The 22,500-nt window shown below is 43.7% G+C and overlaps 1 protein-coding gene across 1 annotated transcript in view; it reads left to right on the top strand.

Moving 5' to 3' along the window:
- Positions 1–22,500, top strand: part of gabbr1b (gamma-aminobutyric acid (GABA) B receptor, 1b) — a 170,174-nt gene that overhangs the window by 130,394 nt on the left and 17,280 nt on the right. The window contains exons 17-19 of the mRNA XM_063184709.1: positions 11,131–11,281; positions 15,210–15,342; positions 15,868–15,984. Of these exons, the coding sequence (XP_063040779.1) occupies positions 11,131–11,281; positions 15,210–15,342; positions 15,868–15,984 (401 nt within the window). The remainder of the gene's footprint in view (positions 1–11,130; positions 11,282–15,209; positions 15,343–15,867; positions 15,985–22,500) is intronic.

Raw genomic sequence — 22,500 nt, 5'->3', positions numbered from 1 at the left:
ACTTGGGGCGGGGCTAAGTAACACAAAAGTTACTCTTTATGCCGATGACACAATATTGTACACCTTTGCCTCATCTGTGCAGGAGGCTGTGAACTATTTACAGTCTGCTTTTAACAAGGTACAGAATTCCTTGGTAGGACTTAAGCTAGTGCTAAATGCCAAAAAACTAAATTGATGGTCTTCAGACGTTCACACCCACCTGGTAATGATACTATTTTCACTACAAATGGAACACAATTAGAAAAGGTTTTCTCCTGTAAATGCCTAGGAATATGGTTGGATGATAACCTGTAGTAGTACACACATTGTACACACATTGAGTGCCTCTGAAAAAAACTCAGACCCAAATTAGGATTCTATTTTAGGCAAAGAAAGTTGTTTTCCATTCAAAGAAAGAAAGATGTTGGTAGAGAGCACCTTCTTATCAGTATTAGACTATGGTGATATAATTTATATGCATTACCCCATCAATAAGAACTGATCTAGGCAACACCTCTTTTTCCTGCTATGCTGCATACGTTTGGAACAATCTTCAGAACACACTACACCTTGAGACACGTACCTAGAGACCTAGACTGTCCCCTCCTTCTTCTTTTCCTGTGGTGTTTGGTGGCAGCTTGAATAAGATGTGTGCTACCGCCATCTACAGCACTAAGGGAACTCTTTATTTTTTCTCAACCTCTGCTGGTCTCCTAAAGGGGCGTTCACCTTACATCGCATGGGTTCCGGAAAGGTTCGGGCTTGACTAACTACGATGCCTTATAGCTGATTGGCTTCCTGTCGGTGTAGGAATGGTGGTGTAGGAACATGGTGATGGTTTGCGGGGAACTGAAGCATGCTGTGATTGGCTCCCTTTGCCAGAAGGTGCATGTTGATAGGCTGAGGGTGAGGCAGAGGTCAGCGTTCTCTTGTGTAATGTCTTTTAGTCTTTTCCTTAGGTCGTTTCCATGGCAGCGGCAAAGAGCCCTTGTGCCATCTAGCTTCCTAGAAAGTCATAGTGTGACATGGGGTTGCAGTCTGCATGACAGGGTCTAAGGGCAGTGTGTGTGTGTGTGTGTGTGTGTGTGTGTGTGTGTGTGTGTGTCTGTGTGTGTGTGCGTGTGCGTGTGTGTGTGTGTGTGTGCACATGAGTGTGTGTGCGTGTGCGTGAGTGCGTGTGTTTGTGTGCGGGCGCGTGTTTGTGTGTGTTTGCGTTTGTGTGTGTGTGTGTGTGTGTCTTTGTCTTTGGGTGTGTTTGTGTGATTATGCCTTTGTGTAGGCTGCAGACTTATAGTAAAAGTGTGTTTTTCATTTTCACCTGTGTGTGCGTGAGTGTGTGTGTGTGTGTGTGTGTGCACATGTGTCTGTGTGCGTGAGTGCCTGTGTTTGTGTTTGTGTGCGGGCGGGCGTGTGTGTGTGTGTGTGTGTGTGTGTGTGTGTGTGTGTGTGTGTGTGTGTGTGTGTGGCTACATCTGCGTTCTATTCACGTTTCAAGGTCAGAGGCATCTCCCTTCTCTTCTGAGACACAAGTAGGAGATGACCCACTCTGATACTTACCAGTGTGTGTGTGTGTGTGTGTGTGTGTGTGTGTGTGTGTGTGTGTGTGTGTGTGTGTGTGTGTGTGTGTGTGTGTGTGTGTGTGTGTGTGTGTGTGTGTTAAATCAGTGAGTTTATATGTGTGTGCATTAAAGATGTGTGTGTGTGACCGTTTTGGGTCACAACGTCCATTACCTCTACAACATCAAATACCAAAATCAATGATCGGTTTATGCAACAGTGTTGTTCCTCAAAGAGATGCAAGTGTTTCCATGAGAGAAGCTGATAGGCTTGAGGTCTTCAGCATTAGCAAATACACTGTCCCATGCTCAAGAGGTGTGTTGTCCTCTGATTGGTTGGTATTTTTAAGACGGCTTGTGATTGGTGGCTAAAAGGCGATTGCTGGGGGATGATTGGGTGCATTTTACAGCGTTATTTGAATACTATGCTTCAGTGGCTATATGGGACATTATTGTCACATCACATGCTTTTGATCATGAAGCATTTGTAGATTATCATGTTAACATGGACCACTGTACATTGTGGCAAAAAATAACTTTCAAAAAGGGCATTTTTTAACAAAAAGGAGGCAAAGGAGCAGGTGCTTTAGCACCACTTATGCTATGTTTCGTTTCTTTATCATCTGAAATGTTTTAAAAGAATGAGAGGACAGAATAATAGATACAATATTATATAGTGTTTCTTACTCTTTGGCAAAGGAGCAAATTACATTCAGGAAGACATTTGTGCATAATTTGTGGCCATTCTCACCAAAAACATCTCAGTGAAAAAATATCTTGATGTGTTATTGTGTGTGTGTGTGTGTGTGTGTGTGTGTGTGTGTGTGTGTGTGTGTGTGTGTGTGTGTGTGTGTGTGTGTGTGTGTGTGCGCGCGCGTGTGTGCGTGCGTGCGTGTGCGTGTGTGCTAACCTCCTCAGTCTATGAGCTCACTGCTGTTATTCCCTCTGTTGTTATTGTTTTGTAATGACTATGTGTGTAGCCGGCTGCAGAGGGTTGCAATAACACACAAGCGTGATTGATGGGAACTCGCTGTTAAAAGAGGATTTCACAGCTGGGATGTAATACTCGGCAGTGTACAGCAGGCGCACATATGCGTAATGTGACTGAGTATCATGCTACCCAGATGTCACAGGCCTATAATGCTGAGATGGATGTGATCTGGGGGCGTTGCAGTACGTGCAGTGGATGGAGAGGTGACAATAGCTCCACCAATGAAGCTGCTGGTTAGCTTACTGCAGTGAACTAGATGACACCGTCTCACAGCCAAAAATACTTTTGCTTGGCGGGTTGGTCTAGCCAGGTCTATCTAACTGGTCTGTCAAAAGGTCTATCTGTCAGAAAGTTAGCTTTTTTGGAGTGTCATATAAGTGTCACATAAGTCCCTTGACCTTATTTTTCACATTTAAAACAATCCACTGTGAGGAATTGATTGACTAATCAGTTTACAGAGATGGCAAATAAACACTTTGAATAAAATTCATGTATTTAAATGGACTGAATACGCCCTTTGCCATCTTTTTTGCTGTTGTTGTTGCTCATAAAAAGCTGAATTAAAATCCCCCCTGCAGAAACCAATGACCACACTCAGCAGTCACTTAGTGTGTCTGAGGTCCTGCTGTGTGTGTTTGTGTTTACTTGCCTGCTCTGCCGGGGGATAAAGCCCTCTTGTCCTGCTTACCTGATTACGGACTAGCCAGGCGAACACTGGTCTTACACAGCAGGCAGGCAGGCAGGCAGGGAGGCACGCAGCCAGCTAGGCAGGCAGGCAGGAAATATGCATATTGTTTTTGTATTCCGAAAGGATGGGTTTTCATGTGTGTGCATACCATTGTTTTCTAGTCTATGTGCTTCTAGTCCATGTGCTTGCTTCTTATAGTGTGTGTATTGCTGCTGTCTTCCTAATGTGTGCACCAATCTACTGTAGCACTGGTCCTACCGAGCAGGACCGACAGCAGACAGGCAGGCAAGAAATATGCACATTGCATATAGCATTGAAGTGTGTTTGCTGCATAGTGTGCATATTGTTTGCTGTTTTCCAAAGTCTAGTGTGTTTGTTTCTTGTAGTGTGTGTATTGTTGCTGTTTTCATAAGTACTGTGCACACCTAAAATCATATGTACTGCTTCATACTGTAGACTTGGCACATGCAGTGTGCATATTGTTTCTGTATTTCAAAATGAGGTGTGATCACTTCATAGAGCGTGTGTTCATTGTTGCCATATTCCTAAATCTAGTGTGCCTGCTGTATAGACACAATTCAAAGAACATGATTCAAATAACACAGGATGAGATTATATTAACTTCGTAGTGCTCACACATACACAAAAAATGTGCTGAATGGTGTGTTTTGAGATTAGGGTTATCGCCTTATAGAAGTTAAATCTACTGCGCATGCTTTACAGTAGAATGTGTATACACAGTAAAGCAGAAATTCAAGAGCATTACATAATAAGAGTATTATATCGTATCCAGTTTGTCAGCTACTACTGTATTCCAAAGTGAAATTTGTTCAACTTATATTATAGAATATGCATACTGTATTTTTGTATTCCAAACTTGAATAAGCATACAGTACCTTGTGGAATGGTTACTTGCCCATCAGCAGAGAGGTGGCCAAAGTAAAAGTTTATTAAAAAAAACCTGCAATAGTTTCCTTCCAACACGAGTGACTTCACTGAGTGACTGGTCAACAGTTACTATAGAGCAGTGTTTCTCAAAGTGGGGCGTAAGCCCCCCTGGGGGAGCGCGGAGGCATCTCAGGGGGGGGGGCATGTGACATCTGATTGTGGGGGTTTTCCCCCAATACAAGGAAATGATTTCCTGTCTCGCCAATAAGTCAATAAGTTTAAAGCCCTCACCAACATTATATTATTAATTGTCATGAATTTGAAAAGCATAGGAAATGAACATACATCTGCATTCAACTCAACTTCAACTTCAGTCTGCGTGAGTACTACTTTCTACTGCCGGGGGGGCTCGGAAGCATTCAGACCCTCTGAAGGGAGGAAGGATGGAAAAAGTTTGAGAACCACTACTATAGAGTGATGTACCTGATTCTGTGCTGGTTGGATACCAAATATGGGGTTGTCTTTTCAGGTGGGCTTTTTCAGTGACAGCAGCTAGCCACCTCATTGCGTACAATGGAGTAACCGGTGTAACCGCTATGTAATATCATAGCTTACTTCATAGTATGCAGTAATATCATAGTATAATATCATAGCGTAATATCATAGTTTACTTTTACTTTTACTTTGGCCATCTCTGCCCATCAGGTACTTGCTGTGGAGAGAAGGTGGGAGCACCTCTTTAGCATTCAAATGAATGGATTTGAGACTAGTGATTCCAAATGAGGGAGACATGTACCATGCACACTGCTGGGCATATATTTTATGTAAAAAAATAATAATAAATGAAGCATTTGGAGCATAGTCACATTGTGATAGGGCTATATAGGGATATATAATGATGGGGTAGTCATGGTATGCCAAAAAAAGGCTTAAAGAGGGTAGACAAGACAAAGACTCCCTCATGGTGAGGTATAATCCATATAGTCAATGGGATTCCATCTTTTTCTCATGCAATAGTGCCGTTTAGTTGTAGCGCAGGGAAGCATGGGTATTTTTCTGTGCTGAGATTCCAATGATGCGTCCTTGACTTGAAAATTCTTCTGAGTAGAGAATAAAATTCACGAGTGTTCTTGATGCTGGAACAGTGCACAGTGGAGTGTAATTATGTAATGCACTTGTAAAAGACAGCTCCTGACTATTGATGTCTCCTTGAGTTTCCTTTGGCAACTCCAGTGATGGAAACTCCTTGAATGAATAAATACATTGGTGTTAATTGCCTCACTGAAGGCCATTAGTTGTAGTTTCTGATTGGTGTAGTGGAAGACATACTGTATGTTTAAACTGATGGTGGATAAGAGAGAGTAGCTCAGCTCTGCCTGGTGTAATGGTGTGGTGTGGTGTGGTGTTGTGTGGACCACCTTGCTGTCTGCTTGGAGATACACGTGCTGGTGGTGCCGCGATTGGCCCCCTCATCTGTAGGTGCGTGCTGGTTGGCTGCTGGTGAGAACACAGATGCCTCATCCTTCTCACCTGATTACCACCACCGCCAGGCACCAGGACTGCTGCCACAGTGGCAGGGAAGCAGAACGCTGGGTGGGGAAGAGGGTCAGTTGTCCCGGGCCCAGGGAGAGGGGAGGCCCAGAATTGGGTGCCCATTACATTGTATGCATTGAGTGTGTGTGTGTGCAGGGGCCTGGGATGAGTTGGTTTTATCCCAAGCCCAGACAGCGCTGTCAGCTGGCGTGCACATGGCAGTGGTGGTGGAGACTGTTTAGGTAGGCCATCCTTAGGGAGCGTGGAGAAATACGCCTGCAGCAATTAGGGAGTGTGGAGAAATTACCAGCTGTTGTGTATGGAGGAGAATACCGTATATTTATACTTATTGGTCTACGGGGAGCACATGTGTGGGCCACAGAGGTATAGATAGCATACTGTACATGTACATAGCCCTTAGGTGTGGGCCACAGAGGCATAGATAGCACACTGTACATGTACATCGCCCTCAGGTGTTGAGGCTTAGTACATGAACTCTTGATGTTTACTGTATACATACTGTATGTGTCTAGCTCCCACTCCCAGAGGTGGCCAAAAGCAAAAGTAGAAGTACATTTATGGTGCAAGTGTATCACTAGCACATGATATTACATAGCAGTTACACCAGTTATTCCATTATACCTAATGAGGTGGCTATGTGTAGAATCAGGTACATTGCTCTGTAGTAACAACATTTTGGTGTAAGGAAACTACGGCAAGTACGGCAAACTACGGCAATAGGTGATACCAAGTTGCAACAACTGTATGTAATATCATACTACTGGTGTTGTAATTGCATCCATAACAGTACTGCTTCCTCTACTTCGTACACCTCTGTGCCTATGCAGTGTTGCTATGCAGAGGAAGCTACTTGTCTGTTTATTATTCAGTACTGTAAAAAAATACTTGAAAATCTTCAAACTGTTGTGCAGCGTCTTCATTTTTAACCCAGTGCTAGGAGTATTGTTTGATGTGGGAGTAAGATCATTATTTTGGACAGTGAAGGGCAAACTGCATCCATTAGTTTATCATCCAGTCCCATATATTCCAAATTACCTGGTGATCGTTCAAGCAGACAATCACCAAGTTCAATTAGACAGGTCAAGCCAGGTCATTTGGAATATGTGGCACTGGATTGTAACTAATGAGTTCAGGTTGCCCATCACTGATTATGGAATGGAATCTGTCTTTCTAGCCACAACAACATCTATCTGGAATTAGCATAGCCACTCATCCAGGTGGCAGAGCGAATATTTAGTGAGAGCAGCGCGAGTGTAGCCTTCACTTTGGGCTCTGGGCTGTCTTACTTCAGACATTTAATAGGTATGGATGGGCTTGTCGGAGGCAAAATAATACTCTCAAATTACACTGAGTGATGTTGAATGTTGAAATGATCTCTAACATGTCTGTGGACTGCGTTATCCAAATAAACCATTACCATGTTAAAATAATGTTTTTAAGAAACTTGCACACATACTGTACCTTTCTCGACAGGGCTTCCTACCCTTTCCTAATTAATATTTCAAGAGGCTGAGAGTATTACAGTAGCTTTAAACCAGCACGAGTGCCTTATTCAGCACAGTGCAGTGCATTTCCAGGAGGTGCTGAGATGCCTTTTAGGTGTTTATGTGTCTTGGACCAGGGCTGCTGGCAGCTTTTGGCCGGGCCCAGGACGAATTCGTCTGAAGGGGCCCCCCACCCATCACATACAATGTAACCAGAACCCAATTATGGGCCCTTCCTTTTCCTGGGCCTGGGATAGCTGACCTCTTTGTCTCGACCCACGTCTGCTCCCCTGCCATGGACACTCGATAACCTGACAGAGCTCTGGCAGTGTACATAAATAAGAGCGAGGTTTGGCAAGGCTGTGTAGACGTATAGTTTATATATAACCTTGGTGGCAGGACAGGAGTGATTTCGGTCCGGAGCAGCTGTCATGGTTACCTGTAGCGTCACAGCAGAGATGCACAGTAAATTTCCACAGTGTTAATTCTACGCTTGGGGAGAAGGACAAGCTACAAGAGTGTTACATTGGCTTCTCTTGAGTGTTAAAGTTAAGCTGCTAAATTTGACTAGGCCTGTATTGTCATTTTCCCCCATCTCTTGCCTCACTCCCTACTTGCATCATCATACTTTCTCTGTCTCGTGTAGTTTTTTCTCCCCCAATTCCCCATATCCTACTGTGGTCCTCTCTTTCTCTTTGCTGGTAACATTTCTCCAATTTCCTCTTCCTTCATTTTCTCCCATTATCTTCCTCTGTGTGTCTATCATTTTGATTCTTCATTTCTTTTCTGTACTTTTGAATATATCAGTCTCACTCACAATTTCACCCATTGTCTAGGGAATTCCCAAATTTAGATTGATTTTTGTCTGTTCTTGTCATTCTCTGCCATCTCCATTAGTTTGTATTTTATACATACCAGTGCAATGTGCACTCTGGCTCTGTCTCTGTCTCTGTCTCTATCTGTCTTTGTCTCTATGTGTCTGCCTGTCTGTCTCGTTCTTTGTCTCTGTCTCTGCCTCTGCCTCTGTCTCTGCCTCTCTCTATCTCTCTCTCTCTCTCTCTCTCTCTCTCTCTCTCTCTCTCTCTCTCTCTCTCTCTCTCTCTCCCCCTCTACCCTCTCTCTCTCTGTATGTTGCTCGTCCTCTCCCTTGTTGGTCGCCACTGACAACCACCGCATTGCTACTTTCTCTCCTGCTTGCCGTGGCAACTATTATGAGGCTTGGTTGTCATGGTAACACAGTGTCCCGATTCCAACATCAAGGGCAGAGAGAGAGAAATTAAGCCGAGAGAGGCAGCGGCCTGTAGGACACCACACGCACACACACACATACACACACACACTACACAAGTACACATACACATATAAACATCACCACCACAAACTGTAGGAACCGAGGAATGACAGTGTAAGATGCAGTACACACTGTTAACTCACCTACTTTGTGTGTACAAGAATGTATTCCCAAAGGATTCTCTCAATGCTGTACGTATGTCACCACATTCCAATGCAGCAACCATTTTCAGTAGATATTGCAACACATTTCACCATTCTATTATCCAGCTGTGTCCCTTCTGTGTTCAGGTCATCACTAGAAACTTTTGACTCTCTGTACCTTGGGGTTATGGTTATTGTTAAGATTAGGGTCAGGTATGTACTAGCGCTGTACCAACATTGTGTCGAACTGAGAAACCGTTATGCCTAGTGCCAACATCTTTTTTATTTTAGTAGCCTGTTTTAGCATATTCTACATGTAATACACATATTTAATTTGGAACATTTGTAATTGTGGGAAAAGCTAATTATTAAATTTTAAAAACTCATTTAAAAATTGTGGATTGTATCGAACTGTGTGTCAAAAATTGGGATACAAACTGGATCGTGAGTTGGGTGTATCATTACAGCCCTACAGTGCATAATATTATATATTACAGTACAATGTTTTCACATACTGGATTCGAATAGAACTCTTCTGCACAGCAGGTGGTCGAAAAACACTGCATCACGGGCCTGGTCCCTCTGTATCAGCTTCTGTGCACTCTCTGTAATGTATACAATTAGATAAGGAGATAAAGAAAGGTCAAAGGTGAGATGTCAAAAGCGCGAGATGAAACGACTCCTTTAAAGTTCATCACAGTAGGAGCACATTCACAGGCGGTGGGTATAAACAGAGTGCCTGCCAAGTGAGAAGAGTTTGCCACTCGCCTAATATACAACAAAGGGCACAGTAAAAATGAAACAGCATTTCTCCAGAGCTTTTGGCATAAAAGAGTTAGCTTACTTTACTGTACATTTTGTTGTGTAGAGACAGGTGGCTCTTTTGACTGGCTGGCCTGGCAAACCTCCCAAAGACAGGAGATCAAAGGGTGCCAAATGTGTTACACTGTTTGTGCAGAGTTTAATCTGTTACCATTAAGATGCGGCATTATAAATTTGATGTTACCAGAGGGGCAATGACCAAGTCATAAGGGCATTACTAAAGGCCTTGTGTTATAGTCATAGGTTTTTAATGTAAACAAAATCTGCCCCCATTAGAATAGCTCAGATCTCGGAAAGGGCTGAGCCGAAAAAAACAGTATCACCGGGTACTGAGCAATTACAACAGCATATTGAAATTGGTAGAAGTTACCCTTAAACTTTTCAACGACTATTACAGTACAGCGTTCTACTGGTGGAACAGCTTGCATTATGGGGCTACGACATGGCCCTTGTTATGAATTTTTGGCAATGACCAAGTCGTAAGGTATTACTAAAGGTTCTGTGTAATGTCATAGTAGTAGTACAATGGTAGTTAGTTACATGTAAGTCTTTTCAAGAACAACTGGCGGAAAGGTGCCGGTTATAAGGCTTCCCCAGTATTACGGTACCTCTGATTCCATTTACCTTTGCATAGCATTTTTCTTCAGATCTGGAATTGTTTCTAAAGCATTAAGAATTGAGAATAGGCATGTTGGCAAGTCGGTTATTGAAGATGCTGTTTGGTGTAATCATGCAGTAAAATATGCAGCACATTAAACTTGTCTCTCATGACATAGAGGCAGCAACACTTTAGTTTTACCGCAGTATAGAAGCATCTGTCAGCATTGATTGTGAGAGTTACAGCATTGCAGTGCTGTGCAACTTTCCACACATTAAAGTTTCACTCTACATCAGTGCTTCAGTTGCTTTAATGGGGCTCTTGATATCGATTGGCTGTGTGCGTGCGTGCGTGTGCGTTGGTTTGCGTGTGTGTGCGTGCGTGCGTGCATACGTGTATGTGCGTTCAGGTGTGTGATTCGTGATTCACCTCCACTCCCTCAATCCCTTACCTGCCAGTGGTTCTTTTTTATTCTGTCAATAGAATATTATATGTCTTTGACGTGACTTACACCTTTAAGTTCAGCAGAGGCCTTCGAGAATATGATGTGCTGACATGAAATATAGTTATACAAGTTTTATTCCCATCTCTCTCTCTCTCTCTCTCTCTCTCTCTCTCTCTCTCTCTCTCTCTCTCTCTCTCCTTTTGTTGTGTCAGGGAATGTGAAAAAAACTGTCACAGAAAGACTTACTCTATAATTGTGATTCACTGAAATCTAAAGAAAGCAAGAAATACATCACAGAAGCCTTGGGCCCAGAGGATACAATACATAAATGTATAAATAAATGCAATTTAAATGCTCTCATTTCCATTGCCATGCTGTATCATCTTGCTACAGTATGGCTGTTGAAAATATGGCATTTTTGATTATGGAGTACAATTTCTAAGCTTACATTTTGTCTTTCTCTCTTTCCCCCTTCTTATTACTGTCACTCTTCCCTCTCTCTTTTTCTTTATCTCTTATTTTTCCCTATCTCTTCTCTTCTCTTCTCTTCTCTTCTCTTCTCTTCTCTTCTCTTCTCTTCTCTTCTCTTCTCTTCTCTTCTCTTCTCTTCTCTTCTCTTCTCTCTCTCTCTCTCTCTCTCTCTCTCTCTCTCTCTCTCTCTCTCTCTCTCTCTCTCCTTCCTCCACTCAAGGTGCCGGGCCCCCTGCGGACCAGACTCTGGTGAACTTTGAGTACCGTTACCTGTCCCAGAAGCTCTTCATCTCCGTCTCGGTGTTCGCAGGCCTGGGCATACTGCTGGGGATAGTCTGCCTCACATTCAACATATACAACAGCAACGTCAGGTACTGCTGTGTGTGTGTTTGTGACTGTGTGTGGGTGTGTGGGTGTGCGTGTGTGTGTGGGTGTGTGTGTGGGTGTGTGTGTATGCGTGTGTGCGTGCGTGTGCATAATAAGGTTAGTCTGCCTCGCCTTCAATATCCTATAATTGTAATGTCAGGTACTGGACTAGATTGGACTCACTGGGCTGTGTTGTACTTTGTGTGTGTGTGTGTGTGTGTGTGTGTGTGTGTGTGTGTGTGTGTGTGTGTGTGTGTGTGTGTGTGTGTGTGTGTGTGTGTGTGTGTGTGTGTGTGTGTGTGTGTGTGTGTGTGTGTGTGTGTGTGTGTGTGTGTGTGTGTGTGTTAGTATGGTTTGATGGTAACACTTTATTTTAGGGACACATCTATTAGCACTAATACATAAAATATTAATGCATGTGTAAGTAACTTGTAAGGCATGTACCAAGCAAAATAAGACAGTTGTTAAGCATGTATTCACAAATGTCTTGTTCATGCACAATAAGGGATTTATTACCAATATAACCTTAGTAAGGACCTAGTAGACCTAGATTTCTATTTATGAGTAAGCAGTAAGGGCCAGAATACAATGTGTATAAGCTCCTGGTACACTGTGTGAACAAACCCTGAACAGTGTGAAAACAGATGTGGAATAAGGGTCCCTATTCTAAAGTGATGCATTGCTCAGCCCAGATGGCTTAGGGCCCCCGCACTACCTAGGGCCCCCACTCTACGTCCCCCCCGCCCCCGGGAAGCAAAGTGTAAGAACATTTCAGATTCAACATTAGTCTCAGTAGGTATGAAGATCTCACTTATCCTACACATTATGTTATTGAGTAATTGGAAGTATTATATAGCAAGGATTGGACGTAAAGTTATCAATGACGGTGGGTGGTGAGATGTCATTTTTTCATACAACAATTAGTTTTAATTGTAAAAACCCTGCAATAAATTCAGAATATAACGATGAGTAATAGTTTGGAAGCGAAACTAAGCTATTCCTTTCTGATAAATAAGTTAATGTTTGAGAAACTTAGCTACAAGAAGTGCAGTGCATGATGGGTACGCCCTTAGTCAGAAATGCAATGCATGGCCAATGCAGCAATGATAATATTTCTGTTGTTACGTACATGGCAAATTGTTTGGATAGCGACTAAATTTCACAAGCGAGGGGAGGAGCTAAGGACGTAGGCTCAGAGCTGGGTAGGTTGTCTGTTGGCCTAGATTGCGTACCCATCATGCACTGTTCTCAAACATTCACTTAATTATCACAAAAGAGTAGTTTAGTTTTGCTTCAAAACTATTATTCTAATGTTCTGCATTTATTTTGGGTTTTTTTACAATTAAAACTCAGTGGTACATGAAAAAAAAATTACATCTCACCAACCCACCGCCATTGACAAGTGTACGTTCAATCCTTGCTATATATAGGCTCTTGTTACCTCCCTCTCATTGATATGAATAAGAGAAAACTAGATGACTCAGCCGGATATGTATTAATTATTTGATATACCCTTACACTTTGTAGATCGGGGGGGCTAGGTAGTGCAGGCCTGGGTGGTGTGGGGGCCCTAGGACTTTGGTAGTGCAGAGGCCCTGAGCCATCTGGGCTGACCAATGCATTACTTTAGAATAGGGACCCTTATTCTGCATCTGTTTTCACACTGTTCAGGGTTTGTTCACACAGTGTGTCGGGAGCTTATACACATTGTATTCTGCCACTTACTACTTACTAATAAATAGAAATATAGGCTTACTGGTCCTTACTAAGGTTATTAGTAATAAATCCCTAATTGGGCATGAACAAGACATTTGTGAATACATGCTTAACAACTGTCTTATTTTGGTTAGTACATGCCTTACAAGTTACTTACACAGGCATTAATATTGTATGTATTAGTGCTAATAGATGTGTCCCTAAAATAAAGTGTTACCGGTTTGATGATGTACTGAAATGTATGGTATGAGGTTTCATGAGAAGGGTATGTTTTCATCTAGCAGGGTATGGTTTTCAAGTGTGTAGTTAGTATGAGGAAGAAACCACTGTCGTGTGTGTGTGTGTGTTTTTTCTGTGAAAAAATTGTGTGTGTGTGTGTGTGTGTGTGTGTGTGTGTGTGTGTGTGTGTGTGTGTGTGTGTGTGTGTGTGTGTGTGTGTGTGTGATGGTGCCTGAGGAGAGTATATGAAGAGTGAATGGATAAGGCGACTAGGTCTGGAGGATCATCTATTAAACCCAGATCAATAGTCCATATGGAGTCGGAGCATGCCGATATCTCTACTATTGCGCTAACAAACTGCAGATATTGCATGTGCTGCATTCCCAATGCCTTTGCTCCCTTACTTAATCCCTATTCCTATGAGATTCTACCAGTGATCATGGCATAGATGATTTAGCACTAAAGCAGTATTGATTATCATTAGTTAGAAATCAGTGATAAATTACATTAAGATGATGTTCCAGTGGCGTTGTTTTGTCTCTATGGGGGTGGGGTGAGTCATTCCTGGTTTAGGCCATTGGTCTTCATGGAATTGCAAGGTTGCACATTCTAATTCCGCCGTTTTAACGGCTAAAGAGCTCATCCATGCTAATTAGCCAGTTGTGGCTCGAAGTTGCGGCCTCCCAATCACAGCAGCAGTTTGGCATGGGAGCACTGGTATGAATAAAGGAAGGCAAGGACAACACGATTGCAATGGCCATTGCACACTGAAGAAGGGCTCTGCCCAAAACGTTCGTGGGTGAATAAACAAAGACAAACATCTGAAGAGTGCTGTCCTTGGCTTCCTTTATTCATTCATGTGTATGTGGGATTCAGCAGCACCCAGTTAAAACCTGTAAGAATCATGAGGAGATAGCGTGAGTGCGTCTCCTCCACTTTTTAAGCACTTTTATGAAAACGCTGAGCTAAAGTTCGAGGCTGATAGCTCATTGTCCATCGAATCTGCATGAGGCTTCTGAAGGGAGGGTACTTGCATTCTACCACCAAACTCTGCTAGTTGGCATTCATTACACAAGGCACCCATGCCCACATTGCTTCAGGGACTGAACTGTAACCAACATCCTGTACATACTGCAAGTCACTTCGGATAAAATAATGTGCAATGTGTGTAGTAGGTACAGCCACAACTCGCCGCCCTACTTCAACAACATGTTGTAGTGATGAATTACTTTTAGATTTAGGAAAGCTGACAGGCGAGGGACAAAGGGTTGTCCTGGGCCCAGTGAGAAGAGGGCCACGATTTGGATCTTTATTACACTGTATGTATTGTATGTATTGCCTTTCAGATGAATATGTGCTGGGCCCAACCAACGCCGTCAATGCCCCTGTTAGATAATGTGCTAAAGGTGTTCTTGTAAGAGTAAGGAAGTTAAACTTCGGCTTTTTTCGCACACCTCAGCTGGCAGGTGCGTCGGAGATGGCAGCACCATGGGTCACTCAGCAATAGTTTAAAGAAACTCCCGCACACTGACCATTTCGCTTTTCTTTCTTTAATAAACAACGTTTCGGTACTAGACCTTCAGAGATTGCCTGATGAAGGTCTAGAACCGAAACGTTGTTTATTAAAGGAAGAACAGCGGAATGGTCAGTGTGCGGGAGTTTCTTTAAAGAGTAAGGAAGTAACAGTAAGGACCTCCACACATTGGCTCCGACTGCACTGCGGAGCACTTTTGCTTCTGACACAATTCTGGCCCCCAAACCCAATTTCACACGAACATAGCATGGATAGTCAATGGGCGGGTCCGACAAAATAGAACTTGTCTCTAATCGATTGCCGACATCTGTGAATATCCGTGGACATCGGCGCCGGTGTGCTGTGTTGGAACAATGGTACAATAGAATCGAACTTTGGCAGAGCGGTGCTCAGCACTTTGTCGGAGCCGATGTGCGGAGGCCGTAAGAGTAACTTTATTTGTGTTTCTGTGTTGATTTGTGCAGGTACATCCAGAACTCGCAGCCCTACCTGAACAACATGACGGCGGTGGGCTGCATGATGTCACTGTCTGCAGTGTTTCCCCTGGGACTCGACGGCCTTCATGTGGCCAGGGACCAGTTTCCTGTTGTCTGCCAGGTAGGAATGGGGCATCATGGGAAATGGAGTTTATACCTTGCATATACCACTTGTTATTGCCATATTAGTGACTGTATATTCAAGATTTGGCCTCTCTTGTTTAATTTTGATTGAGTCAACAATTTGGGCCAGCATCCTGAAACTATTTAGTGGAAGCTCAGCAAAGCATTGCTCATACAGCATCTGCACTTTAGATGGAGTTCATACAAACACACTTGTGTGTGTGTGTGTGTGTGTGTGTGTGTGTGTGTGTGTGTGTGTGTGTGTGTGTGTGTGTGTGTGTGTGTGTGTGTGTGTGTGTGCACCTGTGTGTGTGTGCACCTGTGTGTGTGTGCACCTGTGTGTGTGTGTGTGTGTGTGTGTGTGTGTGTGTGTGTGTGTGTGTGTGTGTGTGTCTATGTGCACCTGTGTGTGTGTGTGTGTGTGTGTGTGTGTGTGTGTGTGTGTGTGTGTGTGTGTGTGTGTGTGTGTGTGTGTGTGTGTGTGTGTGTGTGTGTGTGTGTGTGTGTGTGTGTGCATCCATAGTTCCGCTTGTGGCTGTTGGGTCTTGGCTTCAGTCTGGCGTACGGCAGCATGTTCACCAAGATCTGGTGGGTGCACACCGTCTTCACCAAGAAGGACGAGAAGAAGGACAAGAGGAAGGTAGGAACACATTGCGCTTAATATGCACACACACACACCCACGCACACACACACACGCACACACGCATACACGCATACACCCTGTACACACACACATACACACACCCGTATGCATACTTACACACATACACACACACTCTCTCTCTCTCTCTCTAAAGGTCATGACAGACACTTCAAGTGACCTTTGGAGCGATGTAATTGGACAAGAGCATTACACGCCTCCTGATGATCTGATTGGATGAGCCAGACCACTAAAGGTCACTGATGAAATGTCTGAGCCGAAGCAATCAGGGACATGAAACAACCAGGGACATTCCAAGCTCTGCTGTCAAATAGTTCAAATAGTTACAGAAAAACTGTTCATAGAAAGAAGTTTTATATTACCAGAGGACAGAGCAGCTGAAATGAGAGGTGAAAAATGGGGATCACAAGCAGTGTTCTGTGTAAATGATTTAGTTAGGCAGCTAAGTACCAGCATCTGTCTGAATAATCATGCTGATAAGTTGCATACTAATGACTGAAATGAAAACTGATTTAAAAAATGATGTTGCGTAACATCCGTGTGTGGGAAAATAACCTGACTGCACCACAACTGTTAGTGAAGTTGCCTAGCAACATCGCTAAAAATACTGCCTTGTGTATCTTCATCTTAAAGGTGATCACACTTGGGGCAACGTTTTTTTTGCAGTGTTGTTGCCAGGCAACGATCAATAACAGATGTAGCTTCTGTCCTTTCCCCCTGATTTGAAGTCACCCCATTTTTTATCAGGAAAAATATTGAATTACCAGAAAGCAAAGTGTCACACAATCATCCATCAGAGCAGAATGTTGTTCGGAGTCTTGTCATGTAGTTGCCCAGCAACATTGCTCTTTTCCTTAGAACTTGAGATTTGCTTGTTACTTAAGCCAGGCTCAAACTACAAGACTAGCGATTTTGTGTCTGATTTTGTGTCCGATTTTGGCGTCGGGGTGCACCGCACACTAGAAGAGAATCGCAACTGTCAATCTTGTCGCTGCTCGCAGCCACCGAGACAATGCCCGACGTTCTATTTCCAGTCGCAAATATCAAACACTGTTTGATTTCTACGATTTGCGATCGGCGACTCTTTGAGCTGCCAAAGTTCTATCTTAGAACGTCGCTCACGACGAGGAAATCTTTCCCGACAATCGCTTGCGATGGTCCTGGAGGGTAACGTTCCAGCGATTGTTGTAAGGGGGGTTTTCAGCCGAGAATCGGCGCGATAGTCGTGTAGTTTGAGCCAGGCTTTATGTTATGATGGGCAAATCTCAATGCACTGTTGTCAAAGAAAACAGGGAAGTCGACAGTGGGGGACAAATGGGTCTTTTGTCCTGGGCCCAGAGAGTGAGGAGGCCCAGAACTGTGTCCCCATTCCATTTGGGGTCCCCCCTGGGCAATTATAGATGAATTTCACCAAGGCCTGGCCAAAGTTATCAGTGACCCTGATAAAATAAAATAAAAAAACACCCAGCTTTGATACTGTGCACCTTGCAGCAGGGTAACTGGAGGTTGCTCTCTGACTGGAGGTTCAAAGTGAAACTTGAGTACAGTTTGCTGGAAAAAAACCAGCGACATTACAAGTTGTGCAGCCATCGTCATCAGCACAAGATATGTTTTTAAAAATAATAGTATTATTAACCAATATAGAGTTCTCTGAATGATAATCCCTGGTCTATTAACAGCTAAAAGCACTGTAGGAGTCCTCTGAATCAAAATCATCTTGTTATTCATTTGTCTTACAACACATGCTCAGCAGGACATCTCAGTTCAGGGACACCTTAATGTGCAAATAATATTAAATACATACAGTACAATTCCATTGTTCAGCCCTATCAAGTGGCAGAAGAGATTTTGCCAACTTTTCTTCTCTTGACAACTTTTTCTTCTCTTCTCTCTGATGACTTTTTTAGTCAGTCAGTCAGTCAGTCTGGCCCTCAGCTAAAGGATGCCCCCAGGTGGCCTTCAATGCACACTGCAATAAAAACCCTTTTTGAACTCAAACTCAGAGAAGCCTCTCTGCTATGTTGTTTTTGTGAATTTGATTTTATTTATAAGCTAGGTTGAGTTGGGGAAGGGGGAGGGAGGATTGTTTGGCTTGGTACATGAGATATAGTGTGTGTGTACGAGACAGGGAGCAAGATCGAGCTTGCTTAATGTGTGTTTGTGTGTGTGGTGTGCTTATCAGTGGAAGATGTATGGAAGGCATTTATTACATTACGTGTGTGTGTGTGTGTGTGTGTGTGTGTGTGTGTGTGTGTGTGTGTGTGTGTGTGTGTGTGTGTGTGTGTGTGTGTGTGTGTGTGTGTGTGTGTGTGTGTGTGTGTGTGTGTGTGTGTGTGTGTGTGTGTGTGTGTGTGCAGTCATGCTTCCTGCTATGATGCCAAGCTCAGACTTTATCATCATTTGCTTCAAGGGCGTATAGCGTTTAGAAAAAAAAGATCAATACGTCATGAAGGAATTATCTCTACACAGTACACACACTCGCTATCCTTCTTTTCTCATTACTCTCTCTTCCTCTCTTTCTTTTCTCTCCCTCTCTCTTTTTCTCTTCCTCTCCCCATCTCTTTCTTGTTGTCCTTTATTAGGGGCCAAGCAGCGAAGCTGGCGAAGGCCCCTATAGAGTTAGTAGGTTTTCTTCATTATTATTATTATTATTATTATTCTCTAGTCACCATTCCTATCCCTCTGCAAGTCTATGGCAGCCCATAGAACCGTAGGCAGGAAAATGCTGTAAATTGGCACACACATTCGGGGCAGTCTCAGCATTACCCACAGCAATTTATAGGACCTCAGCCCCAACGCTGTAGCGCCACCAGCAGGTCAAAGTTGCAGGTACATTTCTGCTTGTAACTTTTGAACCGCTGGGCCAATTTTCATAAACTTGGTATCCCTGGAATCCTTGAGTCAAGACGAATCCAACGCACCATATGACGTCATTTTCCGCCAGGATAGTTTTCCCGCCATTTTGAATTTTGTAAAATTCAATAAAAATGTTAATTTTCCCGCAATTTTTGACCAATTCGCCCAAAACTCGGTATATAGTATCTCTGGACTGAGCTACACATGGGGTCTTCAGGAATATTGAATATCTTTTATCGTTTAGCCGTGACAGCCAATCAAAATTGTCGTAAACGTGGCGAAACAGGAAGTGAGGTAATATCTCAGCAACCGTTTGTCGAATCAGGCTGGGATTTTGTACACACATAGTAGTCCATCCCATGACCTACCACAAAAAAAATCAGATCCCCAGCTCAAACTCTGTAGCGCCACCAGCAGGTCAAAATTTTAGCTACATTTTTGCCTGTAGCTTTTGAACCGTACTCCCAATTTTCAAAATATTGGTACACAGGTCATCTTCACACTATGCTGCACCCAGGTATGGATTTTCGTAACAATTGGAAAAACTATCAGCTCTCAGCAGCCATTCAAAATTGTGGAAAGAATGGAGGGATTTTTCTCATCTCTCTGTCCCCTTTGCAAACGGCACCTGCGCACGTTCACTGACACCATTCTCGGCAGGGGGTCTCTGGACACACCGAGAGCTTAGGTGTGTGCGTAGTCTGCTATTGCTCTAGTGTCAACCAAAGCCCCACTGCCCCAGCCCCTGCACATACCCCCCCCCACCCCCAACCCACACACACAGACAGAGGGAGAGGGAGAGGGAGAGGGAGGGGGAGAGGGAGAGAGAGGGAAGGAGGGAGGGAGAGAGAGAGAGAGAGAGAGAGAGAGAGAGAGAGAGAGAGAGAGAGAGAGAGAGAGAGAGAGAGAGAGAGAGAGAGAGAGAGAGAGCGAGCATTGTTGTTCTCTTGGTTCCTCTGTCTGTCTCACACACACACACACACACACACACACACACACACACACACACACACACACACGTTACTTCTATGTACACCAATTCCTCAGACCAGTCTCTCAAAAGGCTGGCCAACATTACATTGCAGCCTATAGGATTCTTATGTTTAGGATTTCAAGGACATATCTATTTTCAGTAGGCTCCCGGTTTTTTCCCCATAATATTGTATGTCATATAAACAATTTTACTAAATAGAATGATCACAGAGGATTATAATTGCTGTCCAAAAAGCAAGCCTCTCAAGTATAGAAATGACTTGCTGATATTTTATAGACTAATTTGAGAGGGAATGGAAATGTGTTACTCAATATAAATCAAGGGCAGCACAGGCTCTGCCGTGGCCAACCGGTAGGGCACTCGTCTATCATGCGGCTGACCCGGGTTTGATTCCCAGCCAAGGTCCTTTGCCTACCCTCCCCGTCTCTCTCCCCATTTTCCCCTCCAAGGAATGCACCCCAACATTGGCGAGATTTGGGCCAAAGGGGGCGCTGCAGTTCCTTCTGTTGCCGTGGCGACTTTGGCAAGTTTACTGCTTGGCCCCGCATTGCTGCTTGCAGCTATATTTTTCTCTGTCCTTTTCTTTGTCTACCTTTTGCTTTCTTCCTCTTCTTGCCCTCTCTCTCTCTCTCTCTCTCTCTCTCTCTCTCTCTCTCTCTCTCTCTCTCTGTTTCTCCCTCTCTCACGTTCCCTTTCTCTCTCTGCTCCCTTTCTTCTCTCCCCCCTCCTTCTCCACCCACCCTCTCTCTCTCTCTCTCTCTCTCTCTCTCTCTCTCTGCTCTCTTTCTCTCTCTCTCTCTCTCTCTCCCCTCTCTCTCTCTCTCTCTCTCTCTCTCTCTCTCTCTCTCTCTCTCTCTCCCTTTCTTCTCTCTCCACCCCCCTCTCTCTCTGGTATCCTTGTCCTGGTGGCCTTGGGTGTTTTTCTTAAGGCTGGGCTCTGGTCTCATTAGAGTTGTGCTTCACTGCTCCCCCTCCATCACCTCGCTCATGTGCCGTTCCTACCTAGTGAACACACACACACACACACACACACACACACACACACACACACACACACACACACACACACACACACACAAGCGCACACACAAGCGCGTACACAGGCACACATATGCCATTGATGTAGTAAATTACATGACATACACACGTGCTTACATGAATACACACACACACACACACACACACACAGAGACTCACACAAGTCTAAAAGCACGTACACTCTCTCTCTCACACACACACACACACACACACACACACACACACACACACACACACACACACACACACACACACACACACACACACACACACACACACACACACACACACACACACACACACACACACACACAAAGCCATGTAGTAAATGAGATGATATACACACATGCTTGCATCAGTACATGGGGATAGGCTCACGTAGAAATGTTCACACACACATATTACAGTAATACAAACATTTAATGGACAAATGCACACACACAAACAAATGGAGACTAACAGGGACGAACACAGTATAGTAGTGCCAGTATAGTAGTGCCAGTGCCCAAGAAACATTAAACCTGTAGAGGTATCGGTGGAACTATTTTTAAATTTTATCCATGTAAACACACAGTTAAGATTTACAGATTTAATTTTAAAAGAGTTAATTTTAATTTTATATTAACAGTGGTATTTTTGCCACACACTTTCCACACCTGCCCCAGCCGCAGCTCTCTAAGTGTTATAGACCTGTAGCATTTCAGCTGCATTACATTTAGTCACATTATGGATTTCTGTGCAATGTCGTACACTGCCGCGTATTTACATCCCAGCTGTGAAATCCTATTTTAACAGCGAGTTCCCATCAATCAAGTTGGTGTGTTATTGCAACCCACCGCAGCCGGCTACATACACAGTCATTACAAAACAATAACAGCAGAGGGAATAACAGCAGTGAGCCCATTGACAGAGGATGTTAGCTTGGGGCACTAGACAATCTCAAACACACACTCAAACACGTCTACACGCACCCCACGAGTTTATGTCCCCATGCGATACATCAGGCATATTATGTTTTTGCCCTGATGGCCCGATGTTTTTGAGGCCAACACTTTCAAGACTTTCACGACTTATGATTTGTGAACAACTTGTGTCAACTTTTGAACAGTTGTACAGATTGACACCAAATATTGCAAGCTTAAACGTTATATCAGGTAGATGAAATGATTACTTTCTGGATGCATCGAATGCTCAAGATGGCGGTAGCTTTGTGTGCTAACCCGACATTTGGGGTGTTTTGGGTATATACCTGTGTCAGTCGGAGGCGACTGTGTAGCGACCTAGCTTCCTAATTTCTTTGTCCTTTGCCAGTCACAGCCCTGGAATGATTGCAATGAGGCTGAGCCCATGTGGTTTACCCCTCATCTGGCCCATGATCACTAGATTGATAGACTAGACCTCGTGATAATGGACTTCCAACCCCCTGTGGTGTCGTCTGGTGGCAGGCAGTCTATCAGCAATCTGCCGATTTCTCTATTCGTCTTCTTTTCCATTTCCCTTCATCTTCTTTACTTTCTTCCTCGCTTTCTTTCTTTTGGAGACTCGCAAGTCAAAGGACAGCTGCATTGATCGTGCCAAAGAGTAATGTTTCAAATCGAAATCCAAT

This window comes from Engraulis encrasicolus, chromosome 20 (assembly GCF_034702125.1).
Source record: "Engraulis encrasicolus isolate BLACKSEA-1 chromosome 20, IST_EnEncr_1.0, whole genome shotgun sequence".
In the NCBI taxonomy this organism is placed as follows: Eukaryota; Metazoa; Chordata; class Actinopteri; order Clupeiformes; family Engraulidae; genus Engraulis; species Engraulis encrasicolus.
This window is presented reverse-complemented; position numbering and strand designations above follow the sequence as displayed.